The following is a 21930-nucleotide window of genomic DNA, read 5'->3' on the forward strand; positions in this document are numbered from 1 at the left end:
AAGCTATTGGACTAGAGGTTGAATTGAATGAACTCCTCAAAGTGGGTGTGCTTGTTCTAGCTCGTTGCTCCAAAGTTCTGTAATAAGGTTATTTTAGTAAAAAAGTATGTGTGGCATATATTAAATAATAAGACTAATGTACTGTATAATGGCAATGTTTACGTGTTCGTTGTTGGGAAAAGGTGTATAAGTGAAGAGTGAAAGTTTCCTTTGCAGGTTAAAGGAAGCCAAAAAGGGAGAAGAAAAAAAAAAAAAAAGAGAACAAAATGAGTTAACTAAAAAGAAAAAAGAAGCTAGGAGACTGTAGATAAGACACTGTCTCCATTCAAGGACACTGCTCACAGCTAAAACTTGGCTAATAACCAAGGAAAGGGGGGTGGGGCTTGAATGTGCCCAAGCAGCTATGAGATCTGCAAAACACTGCCAGGCACTAACAAAATGTGTTAAGTTTCTTTTCTCACAGGTAAAGAAGCGCTATCCAAAGACCCCAGCAGCCCTGCCACTCCTTGGAACCAGGAGACGGGGTTGATATAAAGGTCCACCAATGAAAGACTGCTCTAGCTGTGCTCTATACAATCAATCATTTAAATCTTGTTTTTGATGGTAACCATTATATATCCCGTTTACAAAAACACTTTCGGTGCAAGGAAGAACCCCCCCCCCCCCCCAAAGTAACGTATCGACAACTCCCTGGAACAACGTGGAGTGCCCCAGTCCCCTTGATTACCTGGGGGCGAGGTTACGCAGCCGTTAACATACCTAAGGGGCCTGTGTGGGTCCCAGCCCGTTACATCCGTCCGTGGAAAGAGGACCCCACAGGCGGCCCGCAGCATGGCGTGGCACCAGGGCCTTAACAATCCTATTCCTAATTTTAACCCGTTGGTAACTACAACAGTGACTTTGTCTCAAGAGCGATACCGCGGTCCTCCCAATGCTCCAGTAACGTGGGGGCAGATAAAGTCTCTCTCCCAACAGGCTGAACACCTGCTAAAGCAACAAGATAAGGAGAAGTCCCCGGAGAATTTTTTACTTGCCCTCATTGCTTGTTTAAATGCTAATTCTTGTGTTTTATTGAGCATAATAATATTTGTTGTCTGTCTGCCCTTGGGATCTGGGACAGCAATACATCCCCCCTATTCCCAGGCTACCAACGTGTGGGAGGTTCTGGCTCTTTCTATTAATCGTACCGATTTCTGCCTTTCCCAGCAAACAGCAGTAGGACAATTACTTGGTACATGCCTTATCCCAGTTTGCCATGATGCCAATGAGATAGAAAATAGTACCTGGTTTTACTCCAGCTTAGAAAGCAACACCACAATTAAGAATTTGGGCTTTTCAGCCTATCATAATTGGGGACCCCAGTCCCAACATCTTCCAAATGGGGCTGTTCAGTTGCTTACCCCTTATGTTGCTGATTTAAATGCTAGCTGTGCACGTATGACCAATTGCACAGCGCACACCTGTGTCACTCTCCCTGCCACCCCCCTCAATTGTTCCAGGCCATATAATATTTCTTACCTTTACAAGCACATAAAATTGCCCCCTGGATGGTTCTGAACATGCACTGACCGAACCTTTAACTATATCCCAGCTAATCTTACTGATGGCACCTATTGCTGCATCAGCCGCCTGTCCCTTATTCTTATTCCCCGGTCTGAGCATACACCACGAGCAAAGCGTTCGTATACTCAGCTGTCAGCTGATTGTGATTCCAAAGTTGAGCTCCTGTCCAAAACTGAGTATGTGGCTCTGGCTGCTTCCTTAGTTGGTATACCTGGCTTAACAATTATGAATAGTAAAAATCTTAACCGGTTAGCCTGTTCAGCAGCTAAAGCTCTTAATGCCACGTCTATTGCAGTGGCATTGCTTAATGAGGAACAAACGCAATTACGCCATGGCATTTTGCAAAATAGAGCTGCTATTGATTATCTTTTGCTCTTGCATCATTATGGCTGTGAAAAAGTTAATGATATGTGTTGTTTTAATATTTCTGATCATTCTCATGCTATTGAAAATCAATTAGCCATTATTAAGAATCTTACTGTTCAAATTCAAATTGACAATGACCCATTTTCATCCTGGTGGGACTGGCTATCTAGCTGGCTGCCAGGATGGGGTTGGCTACATCAGCTAATAACCTATGGAGGACTCTGCCTTTTATTCCTCGTACTCGCCTGCTGTGGCATTCAGTGCATCCCCTCCTTAATTTCGTTGTGCACCCAAGGGTGCCCATGGTCCAAACAAACGTCTGCCCTCTCCTTTTAAAGAAAAGGGGGAGATGTAGGGATCGGTCCTGGCTGGCAGGCCACCAGAAACCGCTTCCTGCAAAACCCCCTTTTGCCACAGAATGCTGATTTGTCTCAGAATGCTGACTCCATATTATCACAAGATTAGGAAAGTACAGCACGCTCTGCCCACATGCAGCGGGTGGGGGGAAAGGGGGAAGAAAGAGTCCTCCACCAATGCGAAACAAGTAAACAAGGCTGTAAGCTATGCATGATGCTGTAACTGAAAGAATAAAAAGGTTGCCACGCCTCACGGCGGGGCGCTTTCCTGAACACACAAGCTGTCTGCGTCTGTTTCCTTCCCGCACTTTTATCTTTACTGAAAGGCAAAAATACTTGTGAATAAAATAGAGTAGAAATTAAGTATTCTGCTTCTGCTCATTGTTCTTCCTATGATGAATTAAACACTCCAAAAGTCCAACTTTTCTTTGGCAACTCAGAGGTCTGGACAATGAGGAGCATAGATGAGAATTTTAGAACTTAAAAGCAATGATATGGCAAGTTTTTCAGTGCAGTAATTCTTTTCTTTTTTAGGCATGTTCTATATCTTGTGTACTCAGCAAATAAATATTTACAAGTACCTCTAAAATACATATAATTTACCATTGGATGGCTTTATAATTGCTTTACTGACACCTATAGAACCTAAAACAACATATGTGCATAGTATGTTTTCTCTCCTCTGGCTTTTAAAGCTTTTCCTTTTGTGCCAGATATCTGGTTATAGAAACAAAAGATTGGATTTTCTCCAACGCCTCAGGCATATGGAATCAGTTACAACCAAGATAGTCACTACGATCTTCAGCTGAGTCATATGATTATATATCTTTGCATTCTCTATGCATCAACATGAATTGCACCTTCTCTCACATGACATTTCAAAAGTTTTCTCTAATCTCTTAATGGGATATGATCTGAAAAGCCTATTGGAACTGAATGAAGCCCCCTTCACAAAGGAAACTTCAGTATAATGAAAAGATCCTGAGTTTGATTTGGCTAATGATGTATTTCCAGCCACTTTAAAAAAGAAAACAGTTAAAGGAGGCAAGGATAAATATCAGGGTTGTCAAACGACTGAAAAAACCCTCAGTCCAGAGATTAAAAAATAGTCGCTATTAATAGCAGTTTTAATCATACTCTTAATAATAGAATGCCAAATTAAATTCAGCATGGAAGCATGTCCTCTGGAATGGTGGTTGAAGCATGAAGGGGTATACGAACGTTTAGCATATCTGGTACCTAAATATCTTGCAATGCCAGCTACAGCAGTGCCATGTGAATGCTTGTTCTCACTTTCAGATGACATTGTAAATAAGCGAGCCGCATTATCTCCTGTAAATGTAAACAAATTTGTTTATCTTAGTGCTTGGCTGAACAAGAAGTAGGACTGACTGAATTTGTAGGCTCTAAAGTTTTGCATTGTTTTGTTTTTGAGTGGTTATGTAAATAAATAAAAGCAATTCATTTGTAAATTGTACTTTCACAATAAAGAGATTGCACTATAGTACTTGCATGAGGTGAGTTGAAAAATACTGTTTGTTTATCTTTATTACAGTGCAAATATTTATAATAAAAATAATATAAAGTAAGCACTGTACACTTTGTGTTATGTGTAGTAATTGAAATTAATATATTTGAAAATGTAAAAAAACATCCAAAATATTTATAATAAATTTAAATTAGTATTCTATTTTTTAACAGTGTGATTACTCAGTGTAGCAAGTCATGGTGTCAGATGCCATCAGGTGGTCGAGGGACATATCACTGGACATCGGCAATACCAGGAGAGATGAGCTGAAGTGCCATTCAGAAGCGAAGTCGAGAAAATAACTGGAATACTTCTCTGATGGATTATATCTACTGAAGGACAACCTATCCTAAATGCTGCACTCATTGCTATATTTGCTTTCCACAAGCTACTCTCTGTATAACCTTTCATGAGTGTTGTACCTAAATATTTGGATGCTAATATCTAAACTGTATGGTTAAGTTTATTAACCTAAATTTAGGTTATTGCAAGTTATGTAGTATATGTATTGCATGACTTTTAAATCAAACTTTGTACTTTTAGCCAATTTAAGCACTATGCCCAGATGTACAGACACTCTTTCCTTAACCTGTGTATTATATAATTTTAACATTAGCTTTAATTTAAAAGAAATTAAATTACCATGTGAAAAGTTAGTGTCTATAGCAGGGGTCAACAATCTTCAGCACGCGTCCCATCAAGGTAATCCGCTGGTGGGCCACAAGACAATTTGTTTACATTGACCATTCACAGGCATGGCCCCTGACAGCTCCAAATGGCCATGGTTCGCCATTCCCAGAGATCCATTTGAGGAGGGAAAAGAATTATTGCCCTGAACCTGAGGCTTTAGAAATAAAATGAGAATCCTTCCATTTACTTCAGTGGGCTTTACTAGAATACAGCTTAATTGCATTGAGACAACCACTAGCTCACTACTTTTATTTTTGGGGGAAAATATAATTTCCAGGAGTAAAAATTAATATGGAATTTTAAAAACTGAGACAACTTAAATCTAGCAATCTTTCTGTGTCCTGTCATCAAAGGAAAATCATATCAATAGGGACATCTGCTGGTCAGAAAGCAGTACTCTTAAGAAAATTTCCATTGCACACTTTTGTCCTATTTTTTTCTTTTGAAAGTTGTAATCTTTATTTGAGTAGTTCACTGGTAAATAATTTAATAATGGCTAATTTAGTTAATAAATGTAACTTCTAGGGCTATAAATTAATCACAGTTAATTCACACGATTAACTCAAAAAATTAATTGCGATTAAAAAAATTAATCACAGTTTTAATTGCACTGTTAAACAATAGAATACCAATTAAAATGTATTAAATATTTTGTATTTTTTCTACATTTTCATATATATTGTATTCAGTGTTGTAACTGAAATCAAAGTGTATATTATTTTGGATTACAAATATTTGTACTGTAAAAATGATAAATAGTATTTTTCAATTCACCTCATACAAGTACTGCATTGCAATCTCTTTTTTGTGAAAGTGCAACTTACAAATGTAGATTTTTTTTGTTACATAACTGCACTCAAAAACAAAACAATGCAAAACTTTAGAGTCTACAAGTCCATTTAGTCCTACTTCTTGTTCAGCCAATTTCTAAAACAAAAAGTTTGTTTACATTTACAGGAGATAATACTGCCCTCTTCTTATTTACAATATCACCAGAAAATGAGGAAAGGTATTTGCACGGGGTCTTTCACTCGCTCCGAGGGCCCCAGAAAACTCTGGTGGGGCCTGGGCCCCTGGAGCTGCTTCTGCTCCAGGTCTTCAGCTGGCCCCCCCCCGCCGCCGAATACCCCAGGCCTCCTGAATCCTCTCGGCAGCCCTAGACAAAATGCAAAGAAGGTACCAGTGTGAGATTTCTAAAGATAGCTACAGCACTCGACCCAAGGTTTAAGAATCTGAAGTGCTTTCCAAAATCGGAGAGGGATGAGGTGTGGAGCATGCTTTCAGAAGTCTTAAAAGAGCAACACTCTGATACAGAAACTACAGAATCCAAACTACCAAAAAATGAAAAATCAACCTTCTGCTGGTGGCGTGTGACTCAGATAATGAAAATGAACATGCATCAGCCCGCACTGTTTTGGATTGTTATCAAGCAGAACCCGTCAGCAGCATGCACACATGTCCCCTGGAATGGTGGTTGAAGCATGAAGGGACATATGAATCTTTAATGCAGGGGTGGCCAACCTGTGGCTCCGGAGCCACATGCAGCTCTTCAGAAGTTAATATGTGGCTCCTTGTATAGGCACCGATTCCAGGGGTGGAGCTACAGGCGCCAACTTTCCAATGTGCCAGGGGTGCTCACTGCTCAAACCCTGACTGTGCCACAGGCCCTGCCACTACTCTACCCCTTCCCTGAGCCTGCCATGCCCTCGCTCCTCCTCCCTCCTCCAGAGCCTCCTGCACGCTACAGAACAGCTGATCGGCAGATGCAGGGAGGGGCTGCCAGTGGGCAGGAGGCGCTGGGAGCGGGGGAGCTGATAGGGGGCTGCTGACGTATTACTGTGGCTCTTTGGCAATGTACATTGGTAAATTCTGTCTCCTTCTCAGGCTCAGGTTCCTCCTGTAATGCATCTAGCACATAAATATCTTCAAATGCTGACTACAACGTCATGTGAACACCTGCTCTCATTTTCAGATGACATTGTAAACAAGAAGCGTGCAACATTATCTCCTGCAAACAAACTTGTTTGTCTGAGGGTATGTCTACATCTACAATTTTGCAGCGCTGGTTGTTACAGCTGTATTAGTACAGCTGTATAGGGCCAGCGCTGCAGAGTGGCCGCACTTACAGCAACCAGCGCTGCAAGTGGTGTTAGATGTGGCCACACTGCAGCGCTGTTGGGCGGCTTCAAGGGGGGTTCGGGGAACGCGAGAGCAAACTGGGGAAGGAGACCAGCTTCGCCGCAGTTTGCTCTCGCGTTCCCCAAACCGCAGGGAAGGAGACCTGCTTGCACGGGGGTTCGGGGAACGCGAGAGCAAACCGGGGAAGGAGACCAGCTTCGCCGCGGTTTGCTCTCGCGTTCCCCGAACCCCCCTGCAAACCGCAGGGAAGGAGACCTGCTTGCTCGGGGATTCGGGGAACGCGAGAGCAAACCGCAGGGAAGGAGACCTGCTTGCACGGGGGTTCGGGGAACGCGAGAGCAAACCGCAGGGAAGGAGACCTGCTTGCTCGGGGGTTCGGGGAACGCGAGAGCAAACCGGGGAAGGAGACCTGCTTGATTACCAGAGGCTTCCTCAGGTATGCGTGGATACCTGCTTATTTCACGGAGGTCAAGAAAAGCGCTGGTAAGTGTCTACACTTGATTACCAGCGCTGGATCACCAGCGCTGGATCCTCTACACCCGAGACAAAATGGGAGTACGGCCAGCGCTGCAAACAGGGAGTTGCAGCGCTGGTGATGCCCTGCAGATGTGTACACCTCCTAAGTTGCAGCACTGTAACCCCCTCACCAGCTCTGCAACTTTGTGATGTAGACAAGCCCTGAGCGATTGGCTGAACAAGAAGTAGGACTGAGTGGACTTGTAAGCTCTAAAGTTTTACATTGTTTTATTTTTGAATGCAGGTGTTTTGTACATAATTCTACATTTGCAAGTTCAACTTTCATGATAAAGAGATTTCACTACAGTACTTGTATTAGGGGAATTGAATAATATAATTTCTTCTGTTTTTTTACAGGGCAAATACTTGTAATCAAAAATAAATATAAGTGAGCATTGTACACTTTGTATTCAATATATTGAAATGTAGAAATAATCAAAAAATATTTAAATAAAAAGTATTCTATTGTTTAACAGTGCAGTTAATCGCAATTAATTTTTTAATCACTTGACAGGCCTAGTAAAATCATCTACAGTAACTGCAGACAAGTAAAATGAAATACTTTATTGCATACCATACTATTCAGTGGTCTTTTAACCAACTATGTACATTTCTGATTCTTCTGTGAATTCCCATTACACAGGAAAAATGGGGTTTCTAAAATCCCTATCTTGCAAATTATGCCAATTTTTGCAGATCAGGGGCATGTGGGGTGGATCAGAAGATATAATGCTCTGAAATGTGCAGACGATGCCTGTTCATCTCAACGGAGTGCCACTGTAGTTCTGATCACTGAACATCTATAGAGGCCTTTCCCAGGCTTTTGGGGAACCAACACTAGGATACAGTAACTCCTCACTTAACATTGTACTTATGTTCCTGAAAAATGCAACTTTAAGTGAAACGATGTTAAACGAATCCAATTTCCCCACAAGAATGAATGTAAATGGGGGGGTTAGGTTCCAGGGGATTTTATTTTATTTTTGCCATACAGTACAGTACTATAGTTGAGAGGTGCCCCCGCCTTATCCCACACAGGCACAGCCCACTGGCACTAGAGACAGTGAGGCAGGCAAGGAGGCTGAAGGTGCTGTAAGCTAGGAGACACATATTGCGCAGCAGCAGCTTCCCCTACTCTGCAAGCAGCAGGGGTGAGAGGCTCAACCCTCAGCCCGCCCACACCCTCCCTTCCCCCAAGCCTCCACCCTTAACCCGCCTCTCCTCCCCCCCCTTCTCCTTTACTCCGCACGCCACATCCTCACTCCTCCCCTGCCTTCTGCCCGCAGCAATCAGCTGGCTTGCAGCATTCAGGAGGGAGGAGCAAGGACACAGTGCACAGGCTCCTCCTCCCTCCTGAATGCCACAAGCCAGCTGATTGCTGTGGGCAGGAGGGGGAAGGCACTGATCCATGGGGTCTGCCAGCGGGCGGGAGGCGCTGAGGTGTGTGTGTGTGTGTGTGTGTGTGTAGGGGAGCTGATAGCCGGGCTGCCAGCCGTGGACAAAGCAGGCAGTCAAACATTCTAGTGAAGCATTGCACAACATTGAATGGAGCATTTTCTGTAACTGAGCAGGCATGTAAACGTTAAGTGAGAGGACATTAAGTGGGAAGTTACTGTAGTTTATTACACAGGAGTTTATAATGGCATAGGAGTTCCAAAGTCTTTCTACTCTGAGAATGCAAGTACTGAGATTCTTCCTGTCGCCAGTGAGTGCAAGTGAGGGAGGCCTCTTGCGTCCTCTTTCCCAGTGCACACCTACGCAGCTCAGCCCATGTTCTATATGTAACCAAAGTAACAAACACCTACTCATGTTCTTACCATGGCGTTCATGAATAACAGGACAATGTTCCACACTTGTATCCCTGAACATATTACCCACTAAATACATAGCTATGTAATTACTGTGTTTATATCCACAAACAGAATTGAACTTCTACAATTTGAGCCTTGGGAGGAATATGTGAGAAGTGGCTCCATGTATACATTTCTGTGCACACATACTGATTTACTTTTAGAATACCCCTTTGGAGATAACTGTATTGATGACTTCTGGCTTTGAATGATTCCCTCCCATTTCCAACATCAGGTGCAGGGTTCAGTGAGTTAAAAGGATTTAAAAGGAAAGATGGATAAATGTACCATGACTGAAGGAGGATGGTCTGATCATAAGCCACCAGCCTATGTTTGCTTACTTGAGGAAGGCCATCTCCCATTTATTTGAAAAGTAAGAATTCTATGCCACCTCAGGCCAGAGAGAGATTCTGCCTTATTGTTCACCATTCTCAACTTCCAAGTTTTTAATATCTAAGCCTTTAACTTGCACAATAGCTCGGTTCTTAGCCCCACAGGTATTGTGCCTCAGGGCAACATACTGCCTTCTGGAGTGCCCAGATATTAGGTTCAAGGGGAATGAACCTTAAACAAACAAAAAAAATCCTTGAGGTAGCATGCATTCCCCTCCGCAATTGGCAAGGTGTGCAGACAGTAAGTAGGACAGTACACTCCTCCCTGTTCCCTTGGAACAATCTGCATTCCAAGGGACACCAGCAGACACTGCATCTACAGCTGGCTTCTGCTCAAGAATGAGGGAGCTGAGGGATAAAGTTCTTGCAATGCACACCCTCGGATGGGCCACCCACAGTCTGGCCCACACTCTTCTCTTTTTATGACATTTCCATGTCTTCCTCTGTCAAGATATTTGATGCTTGTGAAGGATGAGTAAACTGATTCAGACAAAGCTAGGGACATCTTGAACTCTTGTCCCAACCTGAACCAAGGCAGCATAAGGAAATGATAGTAGTGGTGATCCACAATATGGCTACTGCTGCACCCTGCACCACTCCTTTCTACATGAAATAGGGCCTCTTCCCTGTAAAAATAATAATAAAAAATATATACCTATATCTCCACTCTGCCCCCCTCAGATGTTTGAAATGTGATCGCCAGGGTCTGCAGGTCTAGCAATCACTCTGCTGGGTATCCGCTGTTGCTAAATTGCATCTTTTGAGGTTTGTAAATGCACAGCATTTTATTTCAGAAGCAGCAAAGGTCATGCTAAACCACCATTTTGATGTACCTTATAGGTTATTTACATTTTGGTTGGCACAGAAGCCCATGTTATCATCAGGCCACATCCTTTTCTTGTTGCTTAACAGGAACTTCTGAAGTACACTTTTTATTACTTAATTGTTTAGCCTAAAAAATACTCCTGCTTTGTAATTTTTTTTGTAAATAATTGAAACAAAAATACAAAAAATGTTATAACATTTAAACTTTTATTTGAAAACCAAACAAGTGAACTGAATTAAAAAAAAAAACTTGAAATAAACATTTTCTGACTTTAGTCTATCTTTTAATATTCCTCCCCTTCTTCAGCTTCTGCTTCCACAGAATCTACACCCACTTCTTCATAATCTTTCTCAAGCGCAGCCAAATCTTCCCGGGCTTCAGAAAATTCTCCTTCCTCCATCCCTTCTCCAACATACCAGTGTACAAAGGCACGCTTAGCATACATCAAATCAAATTTATGGTCAAGACGAGCCCAGGCTTCTGCAATAGCAGTTGTATTACTCAACATACACACAGCACGCTGCACCTTGGCCAAGTCGCCTCCTGGCACTACAGTGGGAGGTTGGTAGTTAATGCCCACCTTTGAGGAGGAAAAAAACAGCAAACTTAAATTAGTATTTCAAAGTGTCCATTTCTTGTATTTTTCTCATAGTTTATTTAGCGAACTAAGACATGCTGACAATACTGTGCACGAGAGATTACCATTCTCTGTGCTGGCACAGTATTGCCAACTCTAAAATGTTCAAAAATCCTAAATCCAGCTCCCGAAAATTGTGAGATTGGCTTAAAAAAAAAATCAAGCTAACTGTTATGTTATTTTTATCCGCCTGTTTTGAGACTTCAGTGTGCTCTTGCTTCTTATTTTTGAACTAGTCTCTAAAACCATAAGGACTAGATATTTTTTTAAATGAAAGTTGAAAATTTCAGCAGCTGAAGTTTTCAGAAAAATACTAAACACAATCTCATTTTCAGTTGGCAACGTTATCACACATAACTTCTCAGCTTCTGAGAACCAGTATGTGTATTTTTAGCATAATACCTAATTTTGTCCACAGCCCTGATCCTGATTCTGCCCCCCTTGTTCATGCTGAGTAAGGGTCACAGCATTTGACTCTTATTTAATGTTGAATGAGTAAATGAATTTAACCAGCAGGGTTCTTTTGTAAACTGTCTTTATCTTCTTGCTCTGGGAAAACTATAAGATGTCACTACTGTTTCCTCATTAGCTTGTAGCGTTAGCACATTTGAGTGAAGAGGCTAGTTTATACACTGTTTCGTGCTTCATCAACACAATTTACTAAACCCCAACTACAGGGCCAAATTCTATTACATGTGTGTAACACCACTGAGGAAAACGGGGTTGGGTCAAGGACAACTAAAGGATAGTTTGGTCAGCACACTCTTTTCTAAAAGTGATGCTGCATAAGCCAGAAAGAACATCTTCCTTTTCAAATGCCTGGTTCAATTTGCAGGGTTTTGAAGAGGACATCAGGGCAGACCCTGTGGGGAAGACTAACAGAGGCTGGGGAGGACCAATGAGACTTCTGAAGCTGAGTGGACTTAAAGATTATTGAACCCTGAAAAAGTTCTTTTTGTATTTGGTCTTCTGTGCCCTGCAATGCATGGACACTTGATCTGGCTTGACAGCTAAATATTCATTCACCAGGTGCTGGGTGTGAACCACTAGCAAGCTGACATGGATAAGGAAGTAAACCAAGACATGGCTTGAGAACTTGATGCTGACTTGGGTAAGGAACCATGTTACAATTTCATAATCTGCTTCCCCTAAAGACATGGTTTTAAAAAAATCTCTTTGATAGTTGAAATGTTAGAGTAGATAAATTCTCAGAGCAAGATTTTTATTAATAGCCTGTTATTAGATTACATCACCATCCAGGCACCTGAATAAATAAGTGAACTGATTTTCAAAAATCTTGAGTACCAAGCAGTTCTTAATTAATGTAATGAGCGTTGTTCTGATTTTTCAGAGTGCTGACACATTACATGTATTTAGGAACCAAAAATATAGATTTAGAAGCCCAATTTTGGGGTGGGGGGGTGGGGGTCAGGAAATCTTGCCCTAATAGCAATAGCCAGGCCACAGCGTACTTCTTAAGTAATTTGTGCACTATCAGGATGAAGTCAGCCGCCATAATCATCGGGAGGTGTGTACCAGTAACCCACTAAAAAGACACTTGTGGTTTATGGCAATAGACAAAGTGTTTCTGAAGCATTATTTAGAGTAAGTAGTATGTGAGGGGCAGGTGATGTTACTTGTTCAGCTAGTAGTGGGTTTGTGGTTAATTTACATTTCTTAATACCTTGAATGGCAAAGTTTTTAAACCCCTGTGGAAAAGAAAAGTGGATCAAAATCCTGTATTTGCATTCACTGGTACAAAATACACAGGCATTCACTCATTCTCTTATTGTGGTGGTTCTCAACCAGGGTCTGGGGCCCCCTAGGGGGCCTCGAGCAGGTTTCAGGGGGTCAACCAAGCAGGGCCAGAATTAGACTCGCTGGGATCCAGAGCAGAAAGCACAAGTCCCACTGCCCAGGGCCCTCAGCCCCACAACCCAAGGCTGAAACCAAAGCCTAAGCAATGTAGCTTTGTGGGGGTGCTTGTGGTATGGGGCCCCAGGCAACTGCCCTGCTTGCTACCCCCTAACACCAGCCCTGGGCTTTTGTACGCAGAAAAGCAGTTTTTGTGGCACAGATGGGCCATGCAGTTTTTATTGCTCAGGGTGAGGGGGAGGGAAGAGAGCTTGGAACAAAAAAGTTTGAGAATCCCTGTTCTACTGTATATTCCTTTAAAAGCTTGGATCTAAGAACGTTAATCCCTCCAATTAGCTTAGTTATGCAATTTGCATTTGTGTTGAAAACGCACTTGAGTGCATTAGTTAAAGATGGCCACATTCCTAGGGTAATTCCACTTAGATAAGTAAAGTAGGTTATGACTTTAAAAACAAAACAAAAAGCACTCTGTAAAAATATAATTCTGATCACAAATTTAAAATTATGAAAGCAGCTACTAATTTTTGCAGGCTTTACTCATGCATATTTAAAATGTAACCTGACATATGAATAGTACAACAATGTGCACACTACTGCATTGTTTGACTGACAATTCCTAAACTAAGCAATGTGACAAGTTTCTAAATACCTTGAATCCAGTTGGACACCAATCCACAAACTGAATGGTTCGCTTAGTCTTGATTGTGGCAATGGCTGCGTTAACATCTTTGGGAACAACATCACCCCTGTATAACATACAGCAGGCCATATACTTGCCATGGCGAGGGTCACATTTTACCATCTGGTTGGCTGGCTCAAAACAAGCATTGGTAATTTCAGCCACCGACAACTGTTCATGGTATGCTTTTTCAGCAGAGATGACAGGCGCATATGTTGCCAGTGGGAAATGGATTCGTGGGTATGGGACAAGATTGGTCTGGAACTCAGTCAGATCTACATTGAGGGCTCCATCAAAACGCAGTGAAGCTGTGATGGATGACACAATTTGCCCAATGAGTCGATTTAGGTTGGTATAAGTAGGACGCTCAATGTCTAGATTGCGACGACATATGTCATAAATGGCTTCATTGTCTACCATGAAGGCACAGTCAGAATGCTCCAATGTTGTGTGTGTAGTTAGGATGGAGTTGTAGGGTTCCACTACAGCAGTAGAAACCTGTGGTGCTGGGTAAATGGCAAACTCTAGTTTGGACTTTTTGCCATAATCAACAGAAAGCCTTTCCATGAGTAGAGATGCAAATCCAGAGCCAGTGCCTCCTCCAAAACTATGGAAGATGAGGAATCCCTGCAGCCCTGTGCACAGATCAGCCTAAAGGAGGAAAAAAAAAAAAAAAAAGGCCACACAAAAGTGAGGCGTGGTCACTGAGGTCAAAGGACTTAATTCAGATTAGCACCAGTGTAAATTAAAGCAGATTATGGCCCACAGCTGTGTGAGTGTAAATGGATTCTATTCTATCTTGCATGTATTAATACAATTAAGCCAATCCCAAATGCAAGGCCAATTCTGCCCTTAGTTATATTTGTACAGTTTTACTGAAAACAAAGGGATTTTACAGGTATAAATGGGGCAAAAGATAGCCAGTGTACACTTTTTTTGTGATGGTATGCTGATGTATAAGTAACAAAGAACCCAATTTAGCTCTCCTGGTAGAAGCTGCAGAGTTGGTAGTTAGAAAAAGGTGTTTTATATATATGTAAATTAAGCAAATTTGATATAGATGCATGCTGAGAAAAACTTGAACCCTATCATGTCAATTTGAATCACTTTTCAAAACCAAACAGCATTTTTAGGGTGCAAATATACTTCTAGTATAGTCAAAAGCAAAACTCTAGTTGATATAAACATAGGCAGGATTATTTTATTAGTTGCATATAAAAGTATTGCTATAGTTAGACTGTCACAGTGTTCGTAAACTGGTTTAAAAATTCACACCTTGCAAAATTTTGGTTTTAGCATTATAACCACTCGTGCAATTACTTTCATTTTGAATTGAACCATGCCTTCATATGCATGCCTCACAATACAATTTCCGTAAATTAAAATTAGAGAACTACTTTTAAATACCTAGATTTTAAATTAAGTCACTCTTAAGTAGTTCTAAGATTTTAATATGTTGAAATTGTATTGCAAGACGTGCTAGGAAGACAGTTCAATTCAAAAGAGTTGTGAGTGCACGTCAATGCAATGAAATTGTATTGCTGGCTTATTGTGCTTAAGAAATGTTAACTCACCTTGCTGAGAATATCACTTCACATAACAGCTTTTCAGATTCTGGGAATTTATGTTCAATGTTTGGCTCATATTGGATTGGGCAGCTATTTACCACTGGAGAAGATTACAGGTAAGATTTTCAGAAGCACCTAAATGACTTAGGAACCCATGTCCCACTTTCAAAAGAGATAGAGTTTGTCATCTCTTTTGAAAAAGGGATTTGGGTTTCTAAGTCATTTAGGTGCTTTTGAAAATTATATCCTAAAAGTATTCATGATGCCAGGAATAACATACAACTAGCATCTGTAAAAATTTTAGAGTAGAGATCACTAACAGATGTTACTGGGTTCTCACAAAAGAAATACTGCACTGCATATCCATTTGTCTGTGTCTAAGTAATATTGATGAAAAATGTTTAGCCAATAAAATTTGAGTCAAAGAAAGGAATCACAGCACATAAACTCTGTAACTAGAAAGCATTGGTTGTCCAAGAAACACACCAGAACCTTCAGTTTTATGTATGTATTTACATAACCATCAGTTTCACAACTATGTATGGCAAAAGATAGATTTGTTGCAAATATTTTAAATACTGATCTTGCTCTTTGGACTCCTACCAGCTTGCGAATGCGATCTAGCACTAGATCAACAATCTCTTTTCCAATGGTATAATGGCCTCTGGCATAATTATTAGCCGCATCCTCTTTCCCAGTAATGAGTTGTTCAGGATGGAATAGTTGCCTGTAAGTGCCTGTACGTACTTCATCTACAAAAATACAAAATATTCAGATGTAAATTCGGTCTGTTCCATTCTCTATCAATAATTTTGGCATGCTACCTCAGCACATCTTACTTGACACTTATGTAGGTGCACTGGGGGAGGGGAACGGGAGGACATAAAGAGCCTCCCCTGCTATGAACACACATACATACACATCTCTTGTGTAAGGCCCTGACAATTTCAGGAGACATGATGTACCTAGAAAGAGGTGGTTGTGGCCTATGTTCCCTATGAGCACCAGGGAAAACTGGGACCTACCCTGGGAGCCATCCCATGCCTTTAGATTGCTGTTAGAGACTGAGCTGATAGAGACTGAGTTGAACTTTGCCTGTAGCTCAGCATAGATGTCAAATGGACTAAAATAGATGTTATTAACATGAATGGGAGATACAAAGCCCAATTTTCCTCAACTGCAAACTCTGATACACCTACTTTGTACTTCCACTCACACACCCCGCTCCATATTCTAATGAGAAAAAAATCTCACACTTTACTTTGTTTATTTGAAGAGTTTTAAGAATAAGAGGTTTTTTATTACTTTCTAAGTGGCTCAAACAGTACGTAATGGTTTTAGAAAACATGCAGGACAATAGTTATGCTAAGCGATGGAGTCGATTAGATATACATTAAACCATGAAAATACAATGCTGTGATAATAGTAAAACAATTAAAAAAAAATCACATTATTTTAAAGGATGAAAGTAATTTGTGTAAGGGGAAAAGAAGATTTTTCTATTTCTTCTTTTTTAAAGTGATAATCTTAGATTTATAGGAGCAAGGGGACCCAAAACTGGTAATTATATTTGCCCTTATATTTGTCTCACTACTTGTGCATCTTCCTCTCATCTGGGCCACTGTGCTTAATCTTCATAACAGAGGAAGGCAAAATGGGATTCCTACAACAGCTCCCAATGCTATATTTCAGACTGATTTTAAAAGTAACATATTACTACTGCATTGATGCTGGGTAGAGCACCATGGAGGAGCTAAGAAGTGGTGATTTCCATATTATGGCAAGGAGAAACAGCAGCAGTGACATTTCAAAAGGAAATCAATGCTTCCTGTATCAGTAAAGCTCTAAGGAGCTGCTTTTTCAAAGGACGTGTTCCATAAAGATCCTTAAAAATATTTTTTATTGAAAAAAACAATAATTAGGAAGCCAAGCTCAAGAGAAATAACCCAAATGACGGAGTGCTTCCCATGAGGCTGAAAGCATTGGGTCCTAACATTCCTGTGACACACAAGTTCTACCTATTTAGTCATTAATCAAGTAACTTCCCCTTTCTATGCCTTAAATGAGGGGTGGGAAAACTATCGCCCGGGAACCGGATCCGGCCCGCCAGCCGTTTTAATCTGGCCTTTGAGCTCCCACTGGGGAGCAGGGTCAGGGGCCGCACCACACAGCTCCTGGAAGCAGCAACACGGCCCCGCTCCAGCTCCTATGCATAGGGGCAGCAAAGGGGTTCCACTCTGCATGCTGCCCCACACACGCCATCCCTGCAGCTCCCACTGGCCACACTTCGTGACCAATGGGAGCTGCAGGGGTGGCACTTGGGGAGGGGGCAGTGTCCAAAACAGAGCCCCCTGGCTGCCCCGATGCATAGGACCTGGAGTAGGAAATGCCGCTGCTTCTAGGAGCCACTTGAGGTAAGCACTGCCCGCAGCCTGCACCCCTGAGCCTCTCCCCATTTCCCAACCTCATGCCTGAGCCCTGATCCTCCTCCCGCCCTTCAAACCCCTCGATCCCAGCCTGCAGCATCCTCCTGCACTCCAAACTCTTCATTCTCATCGAAGAGGCTACACCCTCAGCCAGAACTTGCACCCCTTCCCACATCCCATGATCCCCTTCCTTCCCCCCAAATCCCCTAGTCCACATCCAGAGCACCCTCCTACACCCCAAACTCCTCATCCACATCCCACCCCAGGACCTGCACCCACAACTGGAACTCTCACCCTCCCCGTACCCCATTCCCCTGCCCCAGCCCAGAGTCCCCTCCCGCACCCCGAACTCCTCATTTCTGGCCCCACTCCAGAGCCCAGAGCCCCTCCTGCACCCCAATCCCAATTTTGTGAGCATTTCTATTCCCAGATGTGGCCCTCAGGCTAAAAAGTTTGCCCACCCCTGCCTTAGATGGAAAGCCTTCTATAAAATGATTACACTACTTACCCACTTTTGTAAAGTAACCTGAAATCCTCAAATGAAAGCTGCGTTAGAAATACAAACTGTTTTTATTTCAGGTTACAATCCGGTATGCTAATTGGTCCACTACCCTCTATAGCAGCGGTCACCAACTGGTCAATTGCGATCTACGGCAGCAAAGCTGGGCTCCCTGCCTGCCCTGGCCCCATGCCACTCCTGGAGGGGCCAGTGCGGTGCTGCAGGCAGGAGGGGGCAGGGGTCTCCCTCCCCACACTGCTCCTGTCTGCAAGCACCGCTCCCATTGGCCAGGAATGGGGAGCTGTGGCCAATGGGAGCTGCGGGGTTGGTGCTTGCAGAGAGGGGCAGCAGCACACAAGGAACCTCGTGCCACCTTCCCCCAACCCCATTGGCCCCTTCCCAAGAGTGGCATGGGGTCAGGGTAGGCAAGGAGCCTGCCTTAGGTGGGAGCCACACTGCGCCCACCAACTGGGAGTTGCTGGGGGTAAATGCTGCCCAGTGGGAGGCTGCACCCCAACCACCAGCCCTGTTCCCCCTCCTGGAGCCAGCACCCCAACCCAGCCCTGAACCCCCCCCAGAACCAGCACCCCCACCCCATCCTGCACCCCAACACTTTGCCCCAGCCCTGACCCCCCTCCCAGAGCCAGCACCTTGTACCCCCTCCAGCAGCCCAACCCCCTTTACTCCCTCCTGCACCCAAACTCCCTCCCAGGGAACACACACTGCACCTCATCCTGCACCCCAACACTCTGCCCCAGCCTAGAGCCCCTTCCTGCACCCAAACTCCCTTCCAGAGCTTGCACCTCTCACCCCCTCCTACATCCCCTACCCCAGGCTCAGCCCAGAGCCACCTACCACACTGCGAACCCCTCAGCCCCAGCCCAGAGCCCGCATCCCCTCCTAAACTCCTACCTCAGCCCGGTGAAAGTGATGGTGGGGGAGAGTAAGTGACAGAGAGAGGAGGGGATGGAATGAGTGGGGCAGGGCTTTGGGGAAAGGGCAGGGCAGATCCTGGGTTGCCCTTAAATTCAAAAAGTGATCTTGGGTGTAAAAAGGTTGGAGACCACTGCACTGTAGTAATCACCTTCAGAAAAACAAGATATCATTTACATGCTCCTCGTATGCCACAAGTGCACTTCAAATGACCTTATTCATGAAAAGTCTTTACAACGGTGTATCTTCCTAGTTATGTTTAAGACAAAATAAACTGCAAACACTCACTGCAACAAAAGCATTTTAGGACATATGGTTTCTAAAAAGTACAGAAGAACAGCATTTCAAACTTTTTTTTTTTACTACACGAGTTGAAAGTTCTTTAACAGTCAGTCAATATAATTTCCAGTACAATACCTGCCCCGAACCCCCAACCAATATTTTGTGAATTTTCATATTTTCATGTTTTTTAAAAGTGTGTTTTCTTACCTTTGCTACACACAAAAGGGAAAACATTTCAGCCTCTTTTAAATACAATAGTCTTATTAGCTTAACAGTAAAAATATGCAGACAGAAATGTATTTTTAAGTTTACAGTGTCCATTAAGACTATCACAATCTGAAAGGTGGACTGTTCCCATTTCATTTGAAAAACTAAATGGAAAAACAAATTATAGTGAAGTACTCCTAAGTAAGAGATCTCCTAACTTCATATTGTATACATACCAACCACAGTTGGTTCGAGGTCCACAAATACAGCTCTGGGCACATGTTTACCAGCCCCTGTCTCACTGAAGAAAGTGTTGAATGAATCATCTCCACCTCCAATGGTTTTGTCACTGGGCATCTGACCATCAGGCTGGATTCCATGTTCAAGACAATATAATTCCCAGCATGCATTGCCAATCTGAACACCAGCCTGACCAACATGGATAGAGATACACTCACGCTGTAAAAGAGGACAAAACAGGGAACAAACAGATTCATTTCAGACTCCAGGCCCAGAAGGAACCACTGTGATCACCTAATCTGACCTCCAGTACAGCTCAAGCTAAAGACCTTCCCCAAAAATATATATTTTAGAAAAAACATCCAATCTTGATTTAAAAATTCTCAGTGATGGAGAATCCAACACGAACCTTGGTAAATTGTTCCAATGGTTAAATAATAAAGTATTATGCAAAAATTCCTCCACCTTCCAGTTTAAGCCCTCATGAATGAAATTAGTTGTACAAGTAGTGTATTATCTCATCTTTCCCTTCCAGTGTGCTGCATAGATAGTATCGTTGATAAGTGTTCCTGTTAGCTGCCTTTACACCTTTCTTTAATTTGCATATTTTTCATTGAATAATATTACATACTCAGGGCAGAAATGTCTATATTAATGATCCCCAAAACCTCCAATCTCTTGTGTAATGATGCATTAGATAAACGGTATCAGAATTTACCCAACAAGTTATCCTTTCTTAGCTTAATCAAAATTACTATAAACACTAAATCTACTTCTGGTCATCTGCCTGGCAATTCTTTATTCTGTGGCTCCTCTATTGGATCCTTTGAGGGTCCTGAACCAAATCTCCTAATCTGCCTTTAATTTTCCCTGCTGAATCTAAACAGACTTCATGTACATTTACCAATACTTGCTCAGTAATATTTTCCCCCCTCCCCACTGGGCAGCAAATCTCCTTCTCTTACTCTATCTAGAAATGTTATCCTTCAGCTCCCTGGATGTCACTTTGCCTGCTCAGGAGCACCCTTTAATCCTACAACTATCATCCCATAACTCACTTCTGTACCACACATCCATGCACCTTTAAATCAGCCTCCTACAACAGTTAAATGGCCCCCAGCCCCTATACCAGTGAGTAAATAGGTTGGGGAGGGAGAAAAAATGGGCTCCATTGTGCCTGTGCCCCCTCTTCTCCATCTGGCCACACAACAGTTTGTCTCTTCAAATTCTCCTTGATTTCACCCCAGTTGCCACTTCATTCACTCCAGATCCCTTATCTCCCCGAGAACTTTCACGCTTAAGTGCTCCTCTCACTACTGTATTCCAGGCCCCTTTTCAACACCACTGGCCCAGCTTCAGTTCCTAGCGACCTCTGCCCTAACGGCTCCCCACCATGGCGCGAAAAACTCCGCCTCAAAATATCGAATCCGCTCCGGGACTGTGCGCGCCAACCGCCTCTAGGCCACATGTAATACAACCCCATTGGCTGCCGGGCAGACTCGCACCCCGCGATTGGCTGCGCGCGCTCCTCCCCACACAGGGAAAGGGGGCAGGTTGCCGAAGCGCAAAATACTGGGGTTGGCTGGCGCGCAAATATCCACCCGCGCGCGCTTTCCCCTCAGTCCGCCCTCGGCAGCCTCCCCATGTGCTCCGCTTCGGCCCCAATCCTCCCGTACCACGCTGCAGCGCGCTACGCAACCCAGACTCCCTGTCCGCCTCTGCCTGGACGAGGGGCCAACCAACTCCCCTCGCGCTGCTACAGTTCCACTAACAGCCCACGCTCCCCCCATTTCCACCTCACTCTCCTCTCAAGCGCTTCACGCCCACGAAATCTGCTCCCCTTCCCATTCTCCCTAACGGCCGCCGTGGCTTCCTCACCGCAGCGCAGACCGTCAAGCCGCCCGCAGCTCCCTCCAGCCCGCTGTCTAGTTTCTCCCCCACCCCGCCCCCGCGGCACCCTATCCTCCAAGCCCCGCGTCCCCGAGGCGCCCGCTCCCCACCATGGTGCCTCGTTAATGGGAGAAGCCTCAAAACCGCGAGTCTACGTCCACCTCTGCCTGCTAGACGCGCCAACTGTGAACAGCCAACCGCCGCTGCTTCCCGCCTCGCGCTTTCTGTCTCCACGCGGTATCACCCCATTGGTTGGAGGCCAGCCTCTCGTGCCCCGCCCCCACCCATTCATTGGCTGGACGAGTTCCTCTGCCACGTGGGGCTGAGACAGTTGGTGGCTGTCTCAGAATGAATGTTGGCCCAAACGTGATGAGTTTTTAAACAAAAAAACAACAATCTTGTGATGTGTCTTTGGTCTTTCTCTTTTGTTTCTTGAAGAGCTCTTGCCCTCTAATTAGGTCTGTGCAC

At 43.5% G+C, this 21930-nt stretch overlaps 1 protein-coding gene across 1 annotated transcript; it reads right to left on the reverse strand.

Moving 5' to 3' along the window:
- Positions 1-10509: 10509 nt before the first annotated feature.
- On the reverse strand, positions 10510-21632 carry LOC115657344 (tubulin alpha-3 chain). Its single transcript, XM_030575050.1, has 5 exons — positions 21573-21632; positions 19569-19791; positions 15589-15737; positions 13388-14068; positions 10510-10806 (listed from the first exon to the last, which is right to left on the reverse strand). The coding sequence occupies exons 1-5, from the start codon at positions 21573-21575 to the stop codon at positions 10510-10512; spliced, it is 1353 nt and encodes a 450-aa protein (XP_030430910.1). The 5' UTR covers positions 21576-21632.
- Positions 21633-21930: the final 298 nt, after the last annotated feature.

The sequence above is a fragment of the Gopherus evgoodei genome, chromosome 9 (assembly GCF_007399415.2).
Source record: "Gopherus evgoodei ecotype Sinaloan lineage chromosome 9, rGopEvg1_v1.p, whole genome shotgun sequence".
In the NCBI taxonomy this organism is placed as follows: Eukaryota; Metazoa; Chordata; order Testudines; family Testudinidae; genus Gopherus; species Gopherus evgoodei.